Source organism: Pocillopora verrucosa, chromosome 5, assembly GCF_036669915.1.
Source record: "Pocillopora verrucosa isolate sample1 chromosome 5, ASM3666991v2, whole genome shotgun sequence".
In the NCBI taxonomy this organism is placed as follows: domain Eukaryota; kingdom Metazoa; phylum Cnidaria; class Anthozoa; order Scleractinia; family Pocilloporidae; genus Pocillopora; species Pocillopora verrucosa.
Genome location: NC_089316.1, coordinates 15,615,390 through 15,636,623, shown reverse-complemented (window position 1 = coordinate 15,636,623; position 21,234 = coordinate 15,615,390). Strand labels below are relative to the sequence as shown.

Here is a 21,234-nt window from a genome sequence, read left to right as displayed (position 1 = left end):
CGTGATACAGGTATTCTGAGGTGCGCTGGGTTAGTCTTACAAGATCTTAGATTATGGCCATGATCCACTGGCTTTTCTAAAAAACGTTTACAAGGATGTGCTTCAGATTCTAGGATACGTTTAAATTGTTTCCTCGTCAAATTCTGACGCCTTGTTACAAGTGACTCAACAGTATCCCTAGGGAGACCAATGACATTTAGACATTTATTCTGCACTCTCTGTAGATCTTCTTCGAGGCAAATGGGCAGCCCTCCCCAGACAGGCGAGGCATATTCTAAAACAGGTCTAATCTTAGTGATGTAAGTTGTAAGACCAATGTCTCTGGGGAGATGGGCTGTTCTACAGACCCTAAGATAGTAGATCCGTTTACACGCTTTGCTGACAATACTTGAGACATGTGTATTCCACTTGAGATCGTTCTGTACATATACACCCAGTAGTTTAAACTCTGAAACCCTCTCCAGTTCAGTAGGCCCTATATTAATAGGAGTAGGAATTGGACAGGACTTTTTGAAGGTGATCCACATATCTTTGGTCTTTTTAACATTCAGCTCCATTTTATTCTGCACAGCCCATCTTTTCAAGTGAGTCACAGCATCCCGCATTTGACTGACAGAGTCCTTAAAAACAAGTTCGTATTGGGTGCAGTCATCAGCGTACTTGCAAGTGGATACAGGTATTTCCCTGGAGATGCAGTCCTCAATATCGTTGACATGCACAATAAAAAGTGTAGGAGAATTGACACCACCCTGGGATACACCAGCAATCACCTCACCATGTCTGGAGAGGACTCCCGGGAGCTTAACCTGCTGTGTTCTGCCTAATAGGTAGCTCTGTGTCCATTTCCAAAAGCTCATGGTAATGCCCATGCCCGATCATCATGTGGTCAAAAAATTCTTAAAACCTAGAAGCGCAATCATAACACTGTTACAATTATCTCATTAGCAGGATATTTCGCATGCTGTTCAATCGATCGAACTTATTTTAATTAACACATTTTCAATGAATTTTATTTACTTTAATCAGATCGAATGCCGCCTAAGCTAAATTCTGAGCCAATCGAAGCTCCTGCAAGGCACAAAGTCGCAAAGAAAATCCACATCTCCTTATTGTATGATTAGAACTCTCTGCATACAAAAGAAGTAAACAAACATCAAAATCATTTCAGAAGTCACCAGCGATGATCCTACATAGCGACTCAAATTAGTCTTTACCATGGCTTCTTCCTCAAAAGTTTACTTCTTGGTCGTCCTGTTGTCTTTATTGACAACTGAAGTTGCCGGTGAAGAAGGTGAGTTATACTTTCATTTCCTCCGAGCTGATATAAAATCATTACAGTTCAACTAAGTTAGACGAACATTCGATTTCATATTCGTTATTTTCATTTTTTTCCATAGATATATAGGTAACATAGTTCACAAGAATTGAGACCATCCAGCCTAACTTACTCATCAAAACTCTTAGATAATTGTTGAAAAATTTTGTTGTCATATGAACGTTAAAACAACACAAATTCTAAGCCGCCAATAGCAGCCCACGCATAAAAAATGCAGGTCTTCCAACTGTATGATTAAAATTAATACGGACTCCTGGTTAGTTTTGTTACAGTGCAAGGACAAGAGAAACTAGTGGGTGACAAAACTCCCCGCTATCGAGAGGCAACAGGACTCTTTTTAGGTCTTCTCTTCTTGTTCTTCTCTTCACGCTAATCACCCTGAGGGAGTTTGTCTCTCTACGGGTAATTAAGCAAAAGTTTAAAGTTCACAGCAGGCATGGACTTAATGTCTCGTCCACATGAATTGAACTAACTAGTGAGATCGCCAAATCAAGGAAAAGCCCTTTTAATCAAAACAAAAAAATTCAGAGGGTTTAACTCAGACTGGCTTCTTATACTAAAGATCAACACTGGAATGTTGCTTCTTTCAAATCAGGCCATCACCCGATTATATCAAATTACCGGTATGCTAAAAATTCCCAATCGATTTTTCAAAGAAACAGAGATGTGTGTCTTCATTGATGCACATTACCAAAAGCGAATTCAAAATATTGTATTCAATATCAAATAAAATATGGGTCGAAAATTCCCTAGACGCGTTAGAAATGGTTTTAACTTCAAATAATTCTCATATCTAATGATATACGCGATTCAGTGTGCGGTGCTCCAATTTTCTTAATCGTAAACTATATCCATACTGCTATAGTGTTGTAAGTAAATTTAATTTATAATTGTAATAGAACCGAGTGAAGTCTAATTTCGCTCACTCATGAGTATAATTGAAGATCGAATTGAATGACGCAAAGTCCCGTTACCGATTGGTCATAACCATTACAATTTAAGAAGAAAACAAATACATTTACATTTACTTGAGAAAATATCTTCGGTAGAGACACTTTTTTGTGTCCGATTGCCCTGTCCGATTACAACTCTAAAGATTAATTAGTGCTAAAATAAAGCAGTTAAAGGACCAAAATCATTTGAGGACATTATAATGGCTATAGCTGGTCGTGGAGGAGAGAGAGGCGAAACTGTTATGTTTTGTTATTTATACAACTCATAAGTTTTATCACTCAACTGCCTTTGCTTAGTCCCTAAAAAACGCAACTGGTTCTTTACCTTTCTAGATGTAAACCATAAATGGTGCTTATCAAATCCGATTAATTTCTCACAGATTTCTGTCACAAGATGGAATTTACATCTTCTCTTTCTTTCCCTGGCAAAAGGCTCATAAACCACTTGATACGAACCGTGGAATCCCCTGTGCAAGACTTCTGCTCAGCTCTATGCTACATGGAACCCAAATGCGTCAGTTATAAAGAATTAGTGGCCAGCGGATATCCAGTAATCACAAAATGCGAACTGAATAATTCCACACACAATGAACATCCTCAGGATCTCGAGTCTTAGACAAACTACAGATATAAAGGAACAATGGTGAGTACATTCTTATCCTGTTTGTGCTTTTCGTTTATCCTTGGTTTTGGTGATTTTTGATGGTTGGTTGGTGTCCTATCATGGCCAAGCGAATAACATTACTTTTCATGGGGTAGATTAGTATGTCAAGATGGCTCAACCTCGGGTTGTTTGGCTTGTAAATGTTTCGATGGTAAGTTTTTTCGCTTATATGTTGTTTGGCCGGTTGCGCAATGTTTGTTTGGAATTGGTTTGTATGGTTGACGAGTTGCGTGGCTGGTTGTTTGGTTGATTTGATCTCATGTGACATTTCAATTTTCATTTCAAAGTATCATTACCACTTACCACTTTAATTGGCATATATCTGCTTTTAAACCTCGTTTTCACGCCAGAATACTTGTGGACAGACTCCTTGCCAACATGATGGCACTTGTCAGACAGGATTTACAGACAAAGGTTACAGATGTCTTTGTCCACCTGAATACAAGGGCACCAATTGCGAGGGAAGAAACGGTAGGTAAAAAAGCATTTTTCATTTGGTGAAATACTTTTATGAAAAACTCTACCTAACCCTTTGGAACCGTCTCATTCCCAACCAAATGGCCACGTTGACAACTGACAAAAACCGTAATCTTCTTCTCCCGAAGATTGATTTCCTATCAGATTATTGGGGCTGCAAGTTTTACAGCCTGCCCTGGGCCACAACCGAATCGCCACAACTGCTCTTTCATAATTTCTCTACCCCCCTGATGGTGGAGACGAACCAAGAATTCCAAATCTGGTACGGGGAGGGCTTGTTCAAATGGAGTTATGGCGGTAATGAGTACGAGAAAACGTGTGTTGCAGTGTATGGTTTGTATGTTTGAGTAGTCGCCCAAATTAGAAAGTAAATTGAAGAAGAGAGTGCCAAAATTGTTGTTCACGCCTTTATTACTTCAATATTAGATGACTACAACTCACTACTATATGGTCTACATAAGTGACTACGTTCAAGATTACAATCCGTTTAAAATACAGCAGCTCGAACTCTGTTACACGTACAAGGATATTGATCTTATGACCCCAATCCTAAAAAAAGCTTCACTGGCTTCCTGTCCGTCACTGTATAGTTTATAAAATTCTTTCATTGGTCTACAAAGCTATTAATGGAGCAGTGCCTTGCTGCATCAGTGACTCACTTAATTATCGCACCTCTAAACGGACACTATGATCAGTCCTCTTTTCAACACCTTCTAGCGACCACGAAAGTGAGACTGAAAGACATTTTAAAACGTATCTTTTTAAAAAAGCTCATAACTCCATTTAGTTTTATTAGATGATAAATATGTTTAATCACCTCAGAATTTTTTCAATTTGTTTATTCCTGTATATAGATAAAGAAATTTTTTTTCTCTTTTCCCCCTTTCTTTTAGCTTTTTTATGATCTTAACGTAAAGCATCATGGACAATTAGTGGATTTGGCGATGTATAAATACATTTTCTATCATCATTTATAATACATGTACTTATGACATCGGGAAAAAATACTCTAGCTTTGGTGAGGTTCCTCTCTTCGATTCAAGAACGAAGGAAAAGAATGCTTGTCCTGGTAAAGGCCTTGCTTGGAATCGAGAATTCATAAGAATGACTTGTGAGATTTGAAGATATGCACCCTAAGTTTATAGAGATGAAATAAAAAACTTGAATATATGCTAGTCTACTTTCATTTTCGCTTCGCATCCGTTCCTACAATGGTTGGCCTCCGGGTTCATGGAACATTTGAGAATGAAACTGGCGAGTTATAATTCAAATTCTTCCTCTATTTTCTTATGTAAAGTATCTCAAACTGGTATTAGTCCTGCGAGCATTCGCCCTTTTTTAATTTTAAAGTTTAATTTGCTGCCCTTAACACTTGTTGGGAAACAAAACTTACATTGATTTCCGAGAATACTTTGTCATTCCCGTCGTACTCATAGGTTTTCCATGGACTTCATAATGATTTTCATATCCAGAACCAAATGATGCTCAGCAGAAAGTAAGGGAGGCAACAAGGTAATTAAATATTATCAACTGAGTTGATAACCTAAATTAGCCACCGCACAGAGGCTAAAGCTGACGAATCGAGCCTTAGTCCGTAGTTACTCGCTCTGACGAAGGGCGAACGCTCTAAACGTCAGCTTTAAAACTCTTTACGGATTCCAATCTACGTTATTAACTCAGTTGCTAAAACTAAATTACCCTGTGATACTCTCCCATCCACGCAGCACCAAAATTTCTTTAGAAACGTCCCCCCTCTAATAAAAGGAAGTTGGGTTTCTTCTTCATAGAACACCTTATGCATAAACCTTTTGACTTATTTGGAAAATACCCACAGGATAAAAAAAAAAGATAACAAAGATGGTTAGATTTCGAGCTCGCTAAAGAAATAAAGGAAGAAATCTGACCTCAAATCTTCGGACTCCGCCCTCCGATGCTCTACAACTGAGCCACGGAGAGTCTGTCATGCATGATACGCGTCCTGCAAACTGCCAGGATCAGCAATGTCGTTAATGTCATGTTTTGTTAATAGAAAAAGAAAGATGGTAAGATTTTGGGCTCGGTAAAGGAATAAAGAAAGATGTTTTTTCATCTTGTCTCGGGCGTGGGACGAAGAAAAACTCTGAGCCCTCACGAGGAATCGAACCTCAGTCCTCCGGATCCGTGTTCCGATGCTCTACTACTTAGCCACAGAGACTCTGTATGATTATAGATTTCTATACTCTATTAAAGTTCATATATGACATCCGTCCCGCATATGCTACTATCAGGGTAACAAAGGTCAACAAATAGTGTAACAACAGGGTAATTGCTTTCATCAAGAGAAAGTAATGGTCCCATTATTTCTTTTTTTTTATTTTTAAATTCAAGTTTTACAGGAAAAGAAGTGGCCAATATTCGTGGGTCATGTGTAACGAGTAAATTGTCGCGACAAATTTTCGCGGGTAAGTTGTCACGTGTGAATTGAAAAAAGCCGTGAGTAAAGGACATTGTCGTAATAAAATCTGCTATTAATTTTAAACCTTGAAATTCAAAAAAGAGATGGGGGAGAGAGGAGTCAGCTGGGAAGAGCTGAGAAGAAGGCAAAGGACAAACAGCATTGAGGGCCTCTGGCCACGATGAGGATGGACTGAATTATGGTAAATAGTAATATAAATAGCAACACAAAATTAACACCAGCACATTTCTTTCTTTTAAACTTAAAGAGTAATAATTCGACAAAAATTTTTTCGCGAACTGAAGGACGAAAGGTCTTGAATCCACACGAAAATAATGGGTTGGGCGGTGCACGATTTTTCATTCACTTTCCGTCATTTAATATTCTTTATTATCCAGATTAATAACTCAAACATTACCTAAAGCTTGATCATGAAACTCAAACCACTTTCTTACTTAGATATAAAAGTAAATATGTTCATAACTAAACTCAGGGTCAGGAAAACAAAGCAAAGAAAACTTGGAGAATCTCGCACAAAGCTAAAATATCGAAAAACAAGGAAACAGGTTGTCATAGCCCTCTTAGATATGTTTACAGGATACGTCTAAAAGCTAGCGGACAAAATTAATCAATAGATATATGGACAAGACGATAAAGTATTCAGTTTGATCATGTAAATGGTAAGTATTAAAGAAGGAAACATGTAGGAGCACTTTCGTTCGCGTTGTGCAAACCCCGCCAGATTTATTTTTCAAATTCGATATCAAAAGCTTCGTAAATTTAAAAATACCAATTCTACAAAAAAGTCATAAAGCTGGCGTTTTTGTCCTCTCATCAATGTTAGGGTAAGAGCGATAAGTTATAAATGTGCTTTGGAAATCAAAGAGGCAAGCGATCCGTTGATAGAACATGCACGAGCACATAAGTAGCTGCGAGGCTACTTAAGAGCATTCCAGCGGTAAAATTTCAGTTTTACAGTGTTATCTGCCTGTTTGAATTACCCAGTGGTTACCCAAGCGTGCGTTCCTACAAAAGTGAAGTAGGCTCCCGAATACAACCAAAAGTTACAAAATGGCCAATAAGTAGCAGATAACCATTGTTCCAGTTGTTTTCTTAATACCTAGTTTCATCAGTTAGCTTTAGATTAGTAATAAATTAGTCCTTTTATGGAGCCTGGGAAAAAATCTACGTCATTCCAGGCATTTTTAAAGAAGTCATGTAGAGTTCAATTTTGGGATCATTTGCGATTCGGATTAACTTTTTAAAAAACTTTTTCTTAAATAATAAACAGCACTGCATGAAATGAGATGCTAAAAACTTGCCTCATTCTCCTATGCGTCCTATTTGACAACAGCAGGAGTTTATACAAGTAGGCAAATAAGTTTGTTCAGTGAAGTGAAATGAAGCAAAAGTATGACAAAAGTGTTCTACATGCGTAACATTTTGAAGACGTTACATATAAGAGTACGCGTTGTGTATGGTGGTCAAAGATTAAGAACTAAATCTACGAGCTGAGTTCTTGTAAGTTTTACACACGAATTTCGGTTCTTGAGTCCATGCTATTTTGATGTAGAAGGCAGAAATAGCAGTTTTAATTTCACTTTAATGGCGTCTTTCAATCGTAGGGTGTCACGATGACAAATGGCAAGTTAAGTCGATTAATTTACTTTTCTGATACTTTGTTTTCTTTAACTCTAGATTGCACTGAATTATAAATTCTTCGGACAACAATCAGGCCAAAACGATGTCATATTTCCTCCCAGGGTTAAAGTTAAAATGAATGTTTTCATAAAAAAAATTCATCTCTTGTGTTGTACTGTTAAGCTACCTTTTTCTACATTTACTTGTGTCCTCGGGCATCGACGAGTGCAACACTGGAATCTATGTGTGTGACATAAATGCGAACTGTAGTAACACTGAAGACTCTTATATCTGCGCCTGTAAGGAAGGATACACCGGAGACGGGCATTCATGCCAAGGTATAAGCATTGCATTTGACCTAGCAAATTGCAGAATAAAGTTTCCCACAATAAAAAAAACTCTTTCCATTAAAACTTAGAAATCTGATGTTTTGCTCTCTGTCTGTCTGGTAGCGTTTTGGCATTTCGTTTTTGTTCACAGATGTTAATGAGTGTAGCGATGGCAACCATGTTTGCGATGTTAATTCGAATTGTAACAACACAGATGGTTCTCACATTTGTACTTGCGAGGAAGGATACACTGGAGATGGACAGTCATGTCAAGGTGAATAAGACTTGCCTACACTAATTAAAGTACACCTTTTTTTGCGCATAAACTATCGCCCATGGAAATTAGCCCACATTTTAGAGGCCTGTTTTCACGCATGACTGTCATATTATTATTGCGTTACCTCTTATACATCACTTATGCTTCTAGATATCGATGAATGCAGCAATGGAAGCCATGATTGTGACGTGAATGCGAATTGTACCAACACTAATGGCTCCCATAGCTGCACCTGTAAGGAAGGATACACTGGAAAAGGAGAGTCATGCCAAGGTAAAATTAGATTAGACTTAGAAAAAAGCAGAATAACCGTTCATCACAAGTAATTGCCTTGTTATCCAACAAACTGGCCAACATATTTTTTTTTCTATTCAGTTGCCCTTTGCAAATCTATTTTAATCATAGGTATTGATGAATGCAACGATGATAGTCATGTTTGTGATGCTAATGCTAATTGTACCAACACTAACGGTTCTCATAATTGCATTTGTAAGGAAGGATACATTGGAGATAGACAGTCTTTCCAACGTAGATTAGAAAAGCGATACTTCATGTCGAGCAAAGCAGCTTTCCCTAATAAGTAATGTCTTCGTAACTGGGCTCATGATCAAGAGGCAGCTTAAAGATTTTCACGCCCCGACTTGGTATTGCTATTAAGTTACGGGTTTCACCATATGTATATGATATCAGATCATATGTATACATACACATTTTTTCGTTGGTTTAAAATGTAATACGCGCGGATATTTTACGAGTTGCTCAGTATTTATCCCAGCCCAGGAGGATCGAAGATAAATGAGAGCGGGTGAACAAGGTCTCTTCTCCTATTACATTATAAAACATCGAATGAGGGTTCATCATTTCACTGTTACCTGGAATATTTTTCTCCACCCCCACCCTTCCCCTCCCTCATTTTTTAAATAGTATAGATACAAGGAAAATCTTTTTCTACTACCACACTTTTTTTTATAACTTTTCAACCTTCAACAAAAATAAATCAGTACAGCAAAACAATTTTGTTTTCCACTCCAGATTTTTCTAAGTTCATGTGCTTCCAGAGTTCCTTTATGTATTATCTATTTTTTTGATCTTTGTCCTATTGCTGAGATAACTTAAGAAGCGCCCCTCTCGACTAATCGACAAAGCGCCCACCCAACAAATAAGTGCCCCCTCCCCCTCCCCCTCCCCCTCCCCCTCCCCCTCTCCCTCAAAGTTTTTTGCCGAAACTTTCAATAAGCGCCCAAGCACATATTGAAAATGTTTATCATTTCAATTATTGAAGTACACACAATATTGTGACGATAAGTTTTCGCTCGCTACACTGGAATTTTCGGAAAACGTACAAACGGGGGGGGGGGGGGAAATTAGCTCGAGAGAGGCCACTCGGCTTGCGAGAACGGAAACTCGTCACAATTTCCTGGCACACGAAGATCTGCTTCGAGTGAGCTTGTACGGACGTCAAGGATGAAACAGCGTTTTGGTTCCACAGTACTTTTATTCTAGGTCAGGCCAACAAGCGACATGACCTCTAGCGTACTCAAGTTTGTAATCATCAAAGCTGTACAAAGTACTTCCTTAAGAACTAACTGGTGTGAGGTGCTATTGTTACACAGATCGCAATATTTGAATAGGGACACAAAGGAGCGGAAAATAGGTCTCTTTGAAGTTCAACGAAAACTACTTAAATACTCCATCTGTCTCTACGACGGAAAGAATCTCAAAATTAAAAAGACGGATGCAATAAACTCGAGGCCATTAAAAATAGAAAACTTAGGTGCGAACTCACAGCTCTGGTATAGACAAAAATACCTAGTATCTTAATTACAGCAGAGCAGCTTAGGAAATAAGAACGGAAAAGTAATTAAAAGTTTCTGATTATCTATGCAAGGTTGGTTTGGAAACTATCGCGTGAAAGAAATTAAAGATACGAGTTTAAACTCAGCTGCTATTTACCTTGAAAACTAATGTTTCCCGAAAGACCATCAACACTTATATTTACCTAAAATAACCAAGTAATAAATAACAAAAGTGCCGACAAGCAGGTGCATATGATGAAAGCGAGTAACAACAAAAATCTATTCCAAAAGCTACAGTGATTTTTACACAGTCTTTTGATTTACTAAAATGAAGGGAGTGGAAATGGTTAAATGTGAAGGGTTACGAATAAACATGTTCCGAATAACAACCACACGGAAAAATCATTAAATTTTCCCGTAACAATATCGGCTGAGGAACTAAACATGTATCTTGCGGAGTTTATTCACTGTTTTCAACTTAAAGACAGAGACGATTATGAACCCTCAGGCTTAACATGCCTGGCTTCAAGTATCGAGAGGTACTTTGATATTTTTTGCCAGCTGATAGTATGTTGCATTATTTCTATCGAGAAGGGACGTTTGAATGATTTAAATCTTTCATGATCGATTTATAAACCATTGTCTGTCTGACAATTAAATGTTATAAAGGAGGAATTTACTCTCCTTACGTACATGTAAACTTTATAATAAACCTCATACATCACGTAAAGACTGTCCTTACGGTACATAAACAATCGTTGCTGTATGTCAAAAATCTTACTCGTTTCCTGCGCTCACTCCATCGATCTCCGATACTGCGAGTTCGTGCGTAAATACCATATAGACAGACTTACTATGAAGTATTATATATCTATATCATTTCTAATACTAGATATCGATGAGTGCCTCGATAGAAGCCATGCTTGTGACGTAACTGCGAATTGTACCAACACTGACGGCTCCCACAACTGCACCTGTAAGGAAGGATACACTGGGGACGGACACTCATGCCGAGGTATAATCATCACATTAGACTTAGCAAATAGCAGAATGAAGTTTCCCACCAATAAAAGAAACTCTTTCCTTAAAAACTCAGAAATTTTATGTTTGTCTCTGTCAAGTAATGTTTTGGCAATTCATGTTTGTTCTCAGACGTCAATGAGTGTAGCGATAGCAACCATGTTTGCCATGTCTATTCGAACTGTAACAACACAGATGGTTCTCACATTTGTACTTGCAAGGAAGGATACACTGGAGATGGACAGTCATGTCAAGGTAAATAAGAGTTGCCTACACTAATTAAAACAAGCAGCTTTGCACATAAACTATCGCCCATGGAAATTAGCCCACATTTTAGAGGCCTGTTTTCACGCATCACTCTCATATTGCCATTGCGTTACCTTTTATACATCACTTATGCTTCTAGATATCGATGAATGCAGCAATGGAAGCCATGATTGTGACGCAAATGCGAATTGTACCAACACTAATGGCTCCCATAGCTGCACCTGTAAGGAAGGATACACTGGAAAAGGAGAGTCATGCCAAGGTAAAATTAGAAAATTAAAAAATTAGATTCGACTCAGAAAAATGCAGAACAACTGTTCATCACTAATAACTGCCTTGTTATCCAACAAATTGGCTATAAAAAAAAGTTTAAAAAAACTCTTTCCATCAAAACTTAGAAATCTGATGTTTTTCTCTCTGTCAAGTAACGTTTGGCAATTCATTTTTGTTTACAGATGTCAATGAGTGTAGCAATGGCAACCATGTTTGCCATGTTAATTCAAACTGTAGCAGCACAAATGGTTCTCATATTTGTACTTGCAAAGAAGGATACACTGGAGATGGACAGTCATGTCGAGGTGAATAAGAGTAGCCTACACTAATTAAAACAAGCAGCTTTGCTTTTAAGCTATTGCCCATGAAAATTAGCCCACATTTTAGAGGCCTGTTTTCACGCACCACTATCGTATTTTTATTAAGTTACCTTTAATATAACACTAACGCTGCTTGATATCGACGAATGCGGCAAAGGAAGCCATGATTATGACGTAAATGCGAATTGTTCAAACACTAATGGCTCCCATAGCTGCACCTGTGTACACTGGAAAAGGAGAGTCATACCGTGGTAAAATTAGATTAGACTAATAAAAAGCAGGATAACTGCTCCTCACAAATTATTGCCTTGTTATCCAACAAACTGGTTAAGTTTTTTTTTCTCTATTCAGTTACCCTTTGCAAATCTATTGTGTTCACAATGCGACGATAATAGCCATGTATGTGATTCTAATGTTAACTGTACCAACACTAATGGTTCTCATAACTGTATCTGTAAAAAAGGATACATTATAAATGGACAGCCTTGCCAACGTAGATTAGAAAAGCGAAACTTAATGTTGAGCAAAGCGGCTTTTCATAATAAGTATTGTGTGCGTAACTGAGGTTATGATCTAGAAGCAGCGTAATGATTTTCACGCCCCGATCTCTTACTTCTATTAAGTTACGGGTTTCATCATATGCGTACATTCACATTTTTTGATGTTTAAAATATAATACACGCGGATATTTTACGAGTTGTTCGGTATTTTTCCGAGCGCAGAAGGAAAGAGGATAATTAAGAGCAATGAGTAAAATTTATCCTCGTATTACATGATAAACATCTAATAAGGGATTTATCATTTAACCATTTTTCTGGAAAATTTTTCTCGAATATGCGGCCACGCCCGGATAACCACCCCCCCCCACCCTTCTCCTCCCTCACTTTTTAAATAGTATAGATACAAGGAAAATCTGTTTCTTCTGCTGCACTTTTTATAAAACTTTTCAACCTTCAACGACAGCGCAATAAGTACAGCAGAATAATTTTATTTTCCATTTCAGTTTTTCTATCTTCATGTGCTTGCAGAGTATTTTTTATGTATTATCTATTATTTTGATTTTATGTCCTATTGCCAAAGTAACTTAAGAAGTGCCCCTCTCGACTAATCGACAAAGCGCCTTCTCTACAAACAAGTGCCCCCTCCCCCTCCCAGTTTTAGCCAAAATTTTAAATAAGCGCTCAAGTGCTCCTTGAAAATGTCTATTATTTCAATTATTAAAGTAGACACAATATCACCCGAGGAACTAAATATGTATCTGGCGGATTTTATTCGCTCTTTTTGACTTAAAGACAGAGAAGATTATGAGCCCTCAGGCTTAACATGCCTTGTTTCAAGTATTGAGAGGTATTTTGTTATTTTTTGCCAGCTGTCAGTATGTTGCATTATTTCTATCGAGAAGGGAAATTTATATGGCTTTTATCTTTCATGATCGATTTATAAACCATTGTCTGTTTGACAATTAAATGTTATAAAAGAGGAATTTACTCTCCTTATGTACATGTATACGATATAATAAACCTAATACATCACGTATAGTCAGTCCGTACGGTATGTAAACAATTGTTGCTTTATATCAAAATCTTACTCGTTTGCTGCGTTCACTCCCTCGACTTCCGATACTACGATCTCGTGCGTAAATACCATATAGACAGACTTTGCACGAATTATTCTATATCTATACCATGTCTACTACCAGATATCGATGAGTGCCTCAATAGAAGCCATTCTTGTGACGTAAGTGCGAATTGTACCAACACTGACGGTTCCCACAACTGTACCTGTAAGGAAGGATACACTGGGGACGGACACTCATGCCAAGGTATAATCATCACATTAGACTTAGCAAATAGCAAAATAAAGTTTCCCACAAATAAAACAAAACTCTTTAAAAACTCAGAAATTTGATGTTTGTCTCTGTCAAGTAATGTTTTGGCAATTCATGTTTGTTCTCAGACGTCAATGAGTGTAGCGATGGCAACCATGTTTGCGATGTCAATTCGAACTGTAACAACACAGATGGTTCTCACATTTGTACTTGCAAGGAAGGATACACTGGAGACGGACAGTCATGTCAAGGTGAATAAGAGTTGCCTACACTTATTAAGACAAGCAGCTTTGCGCATAAACTATCGCCCATGGAAATTAGCCCTCATTTTAGAGGCCTGTTTTCACGCACCACTGTCATATTGTTAATGCGTTACCTCTTATACATCACTTAAACTATGCTTCTAGATATCGATGAATGCAGCAATGAAAGCCATGATTGTGACGTGAATGCGAATTGTACTAACACTAATGGTTCCCATAGCTGCACCTGTAAGGAAGGATACACTGGAACAGGAGAGTCATGCCAAGGTAAATTAGATTAGACTTAGAAAAAAGCAGAATAACCGTTCACCAGAAATAATTGCCTTGTTATCCGACAAACTGGCTAAGATTTTTTTTCTCTATTCAGTTACCCTTTGCAAATCTATTACGTTCACAGATATTGATGAATGCAACGATAATAGTCATGTTTGTGATGTTAATGTTAACTGTACCAACACAAATGGTTCATATAATTGCATCTGTAAGAAAGGATACATTATAAATGGACAGTCTTGCCAACGTAGATTAGAAAAGCGATACTTCATGTCGAGCAAAGTAGCTTTTCATAATAAGTATTGTCTTCGTAACTGAGGTTATGATCAAGAAGCAACTTAATGATTTTCACGCCCCGACCTCGTATATCTATTAAGTTACGGGTTTCATTATATGCATGCATTTACATTTTACCAAGATTTAAAATATAATACGCGCAGATATTTTACGAGTTGCCTGGTATTTTTCCGAGCGCGAAAGGAACAAGGATAATTAAGAGCAATGAGCAAGATTTCCTCTCGTATTATATGATAAACCATCGAATATGTGATTTATTATTAGTTCCTCACTTTTTTAAATAGTATAGATAGAAGGGAAAATCTCTTTGTACAGCCACACTTTTTTTTATAACTTTTCAACCTTCAACAACAGCGCAATCAGTACAGCAGAATAATTTTACTTTCAATTTCAGATTTTTTTAAATCTTCATGTGCTTTCAGAGTTCCTCTACGTATTATCTTTTATTTTGATTTTGATGTCCTATTGCTGAGATAACTTAAGGCGGGGTTTCACCTGAAAAAGTGACATTTTTGCATCACTTGTGACAGCTATGGTTTTCATCAAAATCATAGCACACTATACATCATTAGAAAGCTATCGGCCTGAAGATTATGAAAATGTGTATTTGAATACGGTATTTTTTTTGTAACCTGATACCAAGCCCCTTAAATAGCACATGCTGTGGCTGACCTGGACCTACTTAAGAAAGGATTTTTACATCTAGTTTCACATGAAACATGTATTTTTACTATTTTTCTCAAGTAAACAGACTGCTTACTGGGATGAATGAAGGACTTTGCAAAATTTCAAAATGTGAAGCCTCAACAGCCATCTAAAGTTGCGCAATCAAAATTAGGAAGCATTTCTTAAAATAACCTTTTTTCTAAACACTTATGACAAATTCCTTCATTCATCACAACTAACTCAGTGAGACCCAGCTAACCTTAAAATTTCAGGTCAATAGCTCAAATCCCTCTTGAGTTATCTCTTCTCAAAGGCGAAAATGCCGCATTTTGAGAAACGTATCCTTAAACTTCAGAAATGGAATAATTTGGACGGGACTACACAGGTACTTGATGCATTTCTTTTGTAACCATTCCCAACAGAAGGAAAAGCACTATCATATTTTACCAACACAATCAATCCTTGTATAAAAAGGAGACGAATGTGGGCCTAGAGAAAATGGTGATAATGACACATTTGTATTCAATAAACATTCAAAAATCTCAACTGGCAAAGGGAGACTTGATGGAAGGGCTTACAGGACAGAACAACGTAGTTGAAATTGGGGGAACCGAGAAAAAGTCTGGTGAGTGGTAACATGAAGGGCCTGTCTCTAGAACCACAAGACAGAAAGACTAAGGTTCCCAAGCTTATGCGCGGCAAATTTTTCTCAATTAATTTTTTTAATGCTTATGATTTTACAGATATTGACGAGTGTAAAGGAAGTCACTCTTGTCACGAGAATGCTACATGCACGAACACCCTTGGATCACATGTATGTCAATGTCACGCTGGATATACTGGAAATGGACAAAACTGCACAGGTGAATTTAATCTCTTCGCTACAATATGTAGAGCAGTCCTGCATGACACGTTCGACTACAGTGCTGCACCACTCAGCCGCGTTGCAAGATAATTAGACAATTTATTACTAAGAAATTCGGTCATTTTGTCCTCATTTAATATATAGTGAATAATACCCGGGTTCCCGCTGACTTGGAATTTCTCTTCGAGTGTTCAACTGGCTACCTCATGAGTGAGAGCAGCAAACTAGTGAGGTATCAAGTAAGAGAATAATATATAGATTTAGCCAAGCCTAAAAGCGGTGATGTGATTAGCTATACGAACACAATAGGCCTTCACTGAGAATATAAGGCGACTTTTTGAAAAGAATGATATAATAGGTTTCACAATCCGCGAAAAAAAGTCGTAGTCGTATATCTCACTCGTGTAACCACTAACGTTGTATAATTTTTCTTTTCTTCACCATTTTTTTAGATATTGATGAATGCCAAAAAAATTCTCACGATTGTCACCTGAACGCTACTTGTCAAAACACAAATGGATCCTTTGTGTGCACCTGTTTATTTGGATTTAACGGAGATGGACGGAACTGCACAGGTAAAGGCCTTTAGATTGTAATTGACACGTTATGACCTTACTTGTTTGTTTGTGTTTGTATTTTTAATTGTTTGTTTAATTTGTACGTTCCTTCTTTGTTTTTTTGTTTATTTTGATAAAGTAGTTACCCTTGCCTTAATATTTTTGACCAATGGTAGAAAATGAAAATCTTTAATCCCAATTGAAAGCAAGAGGATGAAATGCTCTCAATATTCAAAATAAGGAGGTTTATACACGTATCATGCTCTAAGAATCGTGATTGAAAGCCTGTGATTTCTCAGATATTGACGAATGGGCAAGAAATCGTTCTTGTTATGTGAATGCTAACTGTACCAACACAATTGGATCACATGTATGTACATGCCACACTGGATACACTGGAGATGGACAAACTTGCTCAAGTAATTTTGATAACTTCCCTTCAATGTCCAGAAAAGCCCTTTATGACGGAAGAGAGGCAACCTTCATTGCTGCTCTTTCTATACGTACAATCCCAGCTACTCAAAGTGGGAGGTAATCTGAAACGTCTTTTAAGCTCAAATTATAAGACTGGGTGTAATCAAACATTTATCCTAAAATTCATCCCTCATTAAAAATTGTGGATTGTTTTGTTTTGTTTTGTCCCACATCCTTTGAGACTAGATTTGCAGTTTTGGAAAGGTATTCATTATATCTTGATTCGCCAAAACATTTTTCATCATAACATCTAACTCTGGGTTGTGACGTGGTGCACTTGATCCCCATCAGACATTGACGAGTGCTCACAAATGAACATGTGCGATAAGAACGCGTCTTGCAGTAATACCCAGGGCTCCTACAGTTGCGCCTGTAATCCTAAATACATTGGGGATGGTCTGACTTGTAAAGGTTAGTCTCTTTTAATCCATGCCTTATATATTTTTTAGAGATGGTACTGGCTGAACTCGCTGCAAATAATGTTGAGTGAATGGTTATCTTTGTTTGGCCATGTAACAAATCACGTTAGTTTTTAGTACCTTTATGATAGTAACGATTGCTGAATATTTTTGCAGCGATCGCAGCGATCATATCTTAAAAGCTTTTACAGTTTTTTAAGCATTGTCTAGTTACCGCCTCAATTTCAATACTAATTAGGCGGCGTGTGCGCGATTGTTTGCGGAGGCGGAGCTTAGCATACCTTGATATTCTCGCGGGAAGTTTAAAATAGGTCACTTGTATTCTCGTGGGGGTCTCCAAAGGACACATTTGGATGGAACACTACGATGCTGAGCAAACGTTTTCGAAATTCGCGTTTTGCGACTACTTCCAAAGTTTGGAATCCCTTGAAAATTTCTATGACGCTTTCTAGAATGTCAAATAAAAGTAACCGTATGGTAAAAGATAAACCTAGCAATTGAGTGAAGATAAATTACGCCTGAAAGTGCGCCGAGATCGACTTCTCATACAAGCAGGATGCTAACATTGTCAATTTTCAAGGCAAATTTGCGACCTCTTCTGAAAGCGCAAGAACAAAGTGAGAATGATAGACTGTTCAATTGAACTTTCTTCTTTAAAAGCCATATGGTAAAAGTAGCATTTGAAAAGTAGTTTATCCGTAAACGAAGAGAACGTAAGCCTTCCTCGACATTTTCAGCCCTTTTCCTTTATTGTTTGACAATCATTTTCTAATTAGCTTTTAAATTTAGCGCCAGCGTCTCAATGAAAGTCCCGGATATGTCGCTGAATTCTGGGCGATGGTTTGCTTGGAAACGCCATCGACAAAACATCGGGGATAAAGAAAGATAATTTTTTTTTTTTTACATCATATTTTTGGACTTGAAGGCATTGTTTTTGTTCACCAGGAGAGAAAATAATTTATTCTTGATGATGCATAAATGTTCCGCAAATGTAATTATATTGATGATGCCTCAATTAAACAAAATAGTCTAATTGGTTAAAATCGATGTTGACCGCAATTACGATTTTCTCACTCTGACCTAATAAGGTAATTCCTCAGAAAAAAAAAGTCATCTAACAATTTTATTAGTCTGCCTTTGAATGTTTCCTACCAATGGCTGTTTCGAAAAATGCAATAAGAAAGGCAGGTCACCTTGCTTGTTTGAGAGAAATGACGGGCAACACTTACCTCATTTATGCCTCTACTAGCACTTTTTCTCGCGCGTCATTTCAAGGTATATTTTTTGGTAGCTGGAATCAAGGGTTTTCGAAGTAAAAATTAAAAGAAAAAACCTAAAAGGTACAAAGTCTCGAGCGTGTGGAAAATTTGATATGTAATTTGTGGAAATTATTTATATATATTAGTAATTATTATCACTCAAAACGTTCCTCACGTCGTTGTTTTCAAGGTAATAATTTTCATCATCAAGTAACGGGCTTTGTGCACGTTTTTAGCTATGTCTTCTTTTTTTTTTGCCTTCGACAATTTTCTTAATTTCTCCAAGTTAAAGGGGAAGATTTGTACAAAAAAATTATGCAATGAAAAATAGAGGTCACCCCGCTCGTTCAAGAGCTAAAGCATGGTCCATTTATTGAAAAGCAATACCGTGTTCTCGGACCTTTACCTCCCTTTGTAACGTTATTGAAAAACTTTGCTTATAATATATAGGGCATTTTTTCCCGTGTTTATATTTTCTCAATTAAACACTCGAGGCTGGGAAATTTCTTGAAAGTTATGCAAACCCTTGACTGCGTATCGGGTTCGCATAACTTTCTGAAATTCTCCCAACCTCCTCTCGTGTTTAGGCGAGAGTATGTAAACATGGAAAAAAGGTTTTCTATTGCTTAAGCAGTAATCGGCTCCAACAAAGTTTTCCAGGCATATCTGCGCAGATCGAATTTTAGAAAAACTAGTTACCTCACTTTATTTCTACTACAATACAGAAAACTTTTTCACAGTTAAATAATTCTAGCCCTGGGCAATTTTTGCGGGAGCACTTATTAAAAAGTTTGATGGCTTTAAATTCATCAACAACCTTTTTTTTGGTCAGCAGTCGATGATTGCAGGGCTGAATGAAAAGCGATCACTGAGCGATCGCGACACAGTCACGCATTGAAATTCTTTGAATATGGTAACTTTTAAGGGATTTTGTATTGAGGCTGTATGACAAACTCGGCTATTTTGTACTCATTCAATAAATAGAGAATAATACTTGGGTGCGCTTTGATATAGAATTTCTCTTCGAATGTTCAACTAGTTATCTCGTGAGCGAGAGCAGTGAACGAGTAAGGTATCGAGCAAGAGAATATAAACTGTTATAATCTCTTGGTAACGAGAAAAACACGAGAAGAGAAGTTTCATATCTGCAAGCGACCATGTATTATTTTGTTTATCATGTAAACACTATAGGCCTTTACTGGGAAGAAAAGTCGACTTTTTAAAAAATGAAATTATAGGTTTCACAATCCGTCAAAAAAAAGTCGTAAAGCGCATCGGCGATAAGGCTCAAGATGGAATACGTTGAACCATTACAGAAACAGACAATGGGGGTAGCTTTCTTTTCACAAAATTCTCAGTTATTGACTTTTTCCTTACCGACAAAAGAAATATTTTCATGTACACGGCCGAAATCGGCCTGCGGCAAATCTTCCAGTTGCCGATTTTCGTTCTTAGCCACGAGAAATACCAGCTAATACCATTACCCCGGTCAAAGAACTAACTTTAGGTTTTTCTTTTCGTATTTTGTTTCACTTCCCTTTCTAGGAAATTTTGAGTGACATTGTCTGCTAGAAATACGAATTTTTCTTTGTTTTTTTTTTAGCAGCCATAATTCGAGAAAATCTCGACATGCGACCCTGGATTGAGAACGGTCAACGCTTTGCCATTCATTCATTAACCTGACACAGCTGATTGGTGATATCAAACACATGTAAAGAATTATCGTAACATCATACGCCTGTTTAACAAGGATTTCCCGGCTCTTCTCAGGGCAGGAAATCGTTTTAAACCATCGCAGTTTATACAATAGCTTTTTCCTTAAGCTTTCTTATAACGAAATATAAAAAACATCGCATTAACCGAAATTCAACTTTTTAGCCGATCCGTGCTATAATTACAGAAACCTGAGCGATGCTGATAGACAGAGCACTTACATCACACCCTACGGTGGAGAAAAATGTGACTACGATTCCTTAATATTCGGGGAATGGTATCGTTTCGTGGGAGATGCAGGAACAAAAATGCCAACACAGTGCGTACCGGATAATAGATGTGGTGCGGTCTTCTCAGGCTGGCTAAAAGGTGGTCACCCCACATTGGCAGATGGTGAGGTTCTCTCCAAGGTCTGCTTTACCAGAGGTGGAGATTGTTGCAAGAAATCAAAGGACATAAAAGTGAAAGACTGCGGATCCTACTTTATTTACAAACTACAAAAGGTACCTGCTTGTCCTCTGCGCTACTGTGGCACAGACTGAATGCTATAAGCAAGTCATTCTGCTCAACGAAAGGATTCACAAATCGATTTAATTATGGGCTCATGTACATTGATGTATAACAGGGACTTTAAGAATTTCACATGATCCACTTTTTATGATTAGTGTTAAACAGTGAATAGTTTGAACAGAAGAGTACCTTTGGACCGCATAGTTTGATCTTCCAAGTAAGAGTATTCCTGAGACGATGTGACTGAAGGTTGTCAGCGTTACTGATTGACGTTTCTATAACCTCAGCAGAAATCATCATCAGAGTCGACTGAATAATAGTTT

General features: G+C 37.5%; 1 protein-coding gene across 1 annotated transcript in view; it reads left to right on the top strand.

Moving 5' to 3' along the window:
- Positions 1-20,943, top strand: part of LOC131799832 (uromodulin-like) — a 36,929-nt gene extending 15,986 nt beyond the window's left edge. Inside the window, exons 5-7 of the mRNA XM_066166420.1 lie at positions 16,432-16,554; positions 17,302-17,421; positions 20,567-20,943. Coding sequence (XP_066022517.1) covers positions 16,432-16,554; positions 17,302-17,421; positions 20,567-20,943 — 620 coding nt within the window. The remainder of the gene's footprint in view (positions 1-16,431; positions 16,555-17,301; positions 17,422-20,566) is intronic.
- The last annotated feature ends 291 nt before the right edge of the window (positions 20,944-21,234 follow it).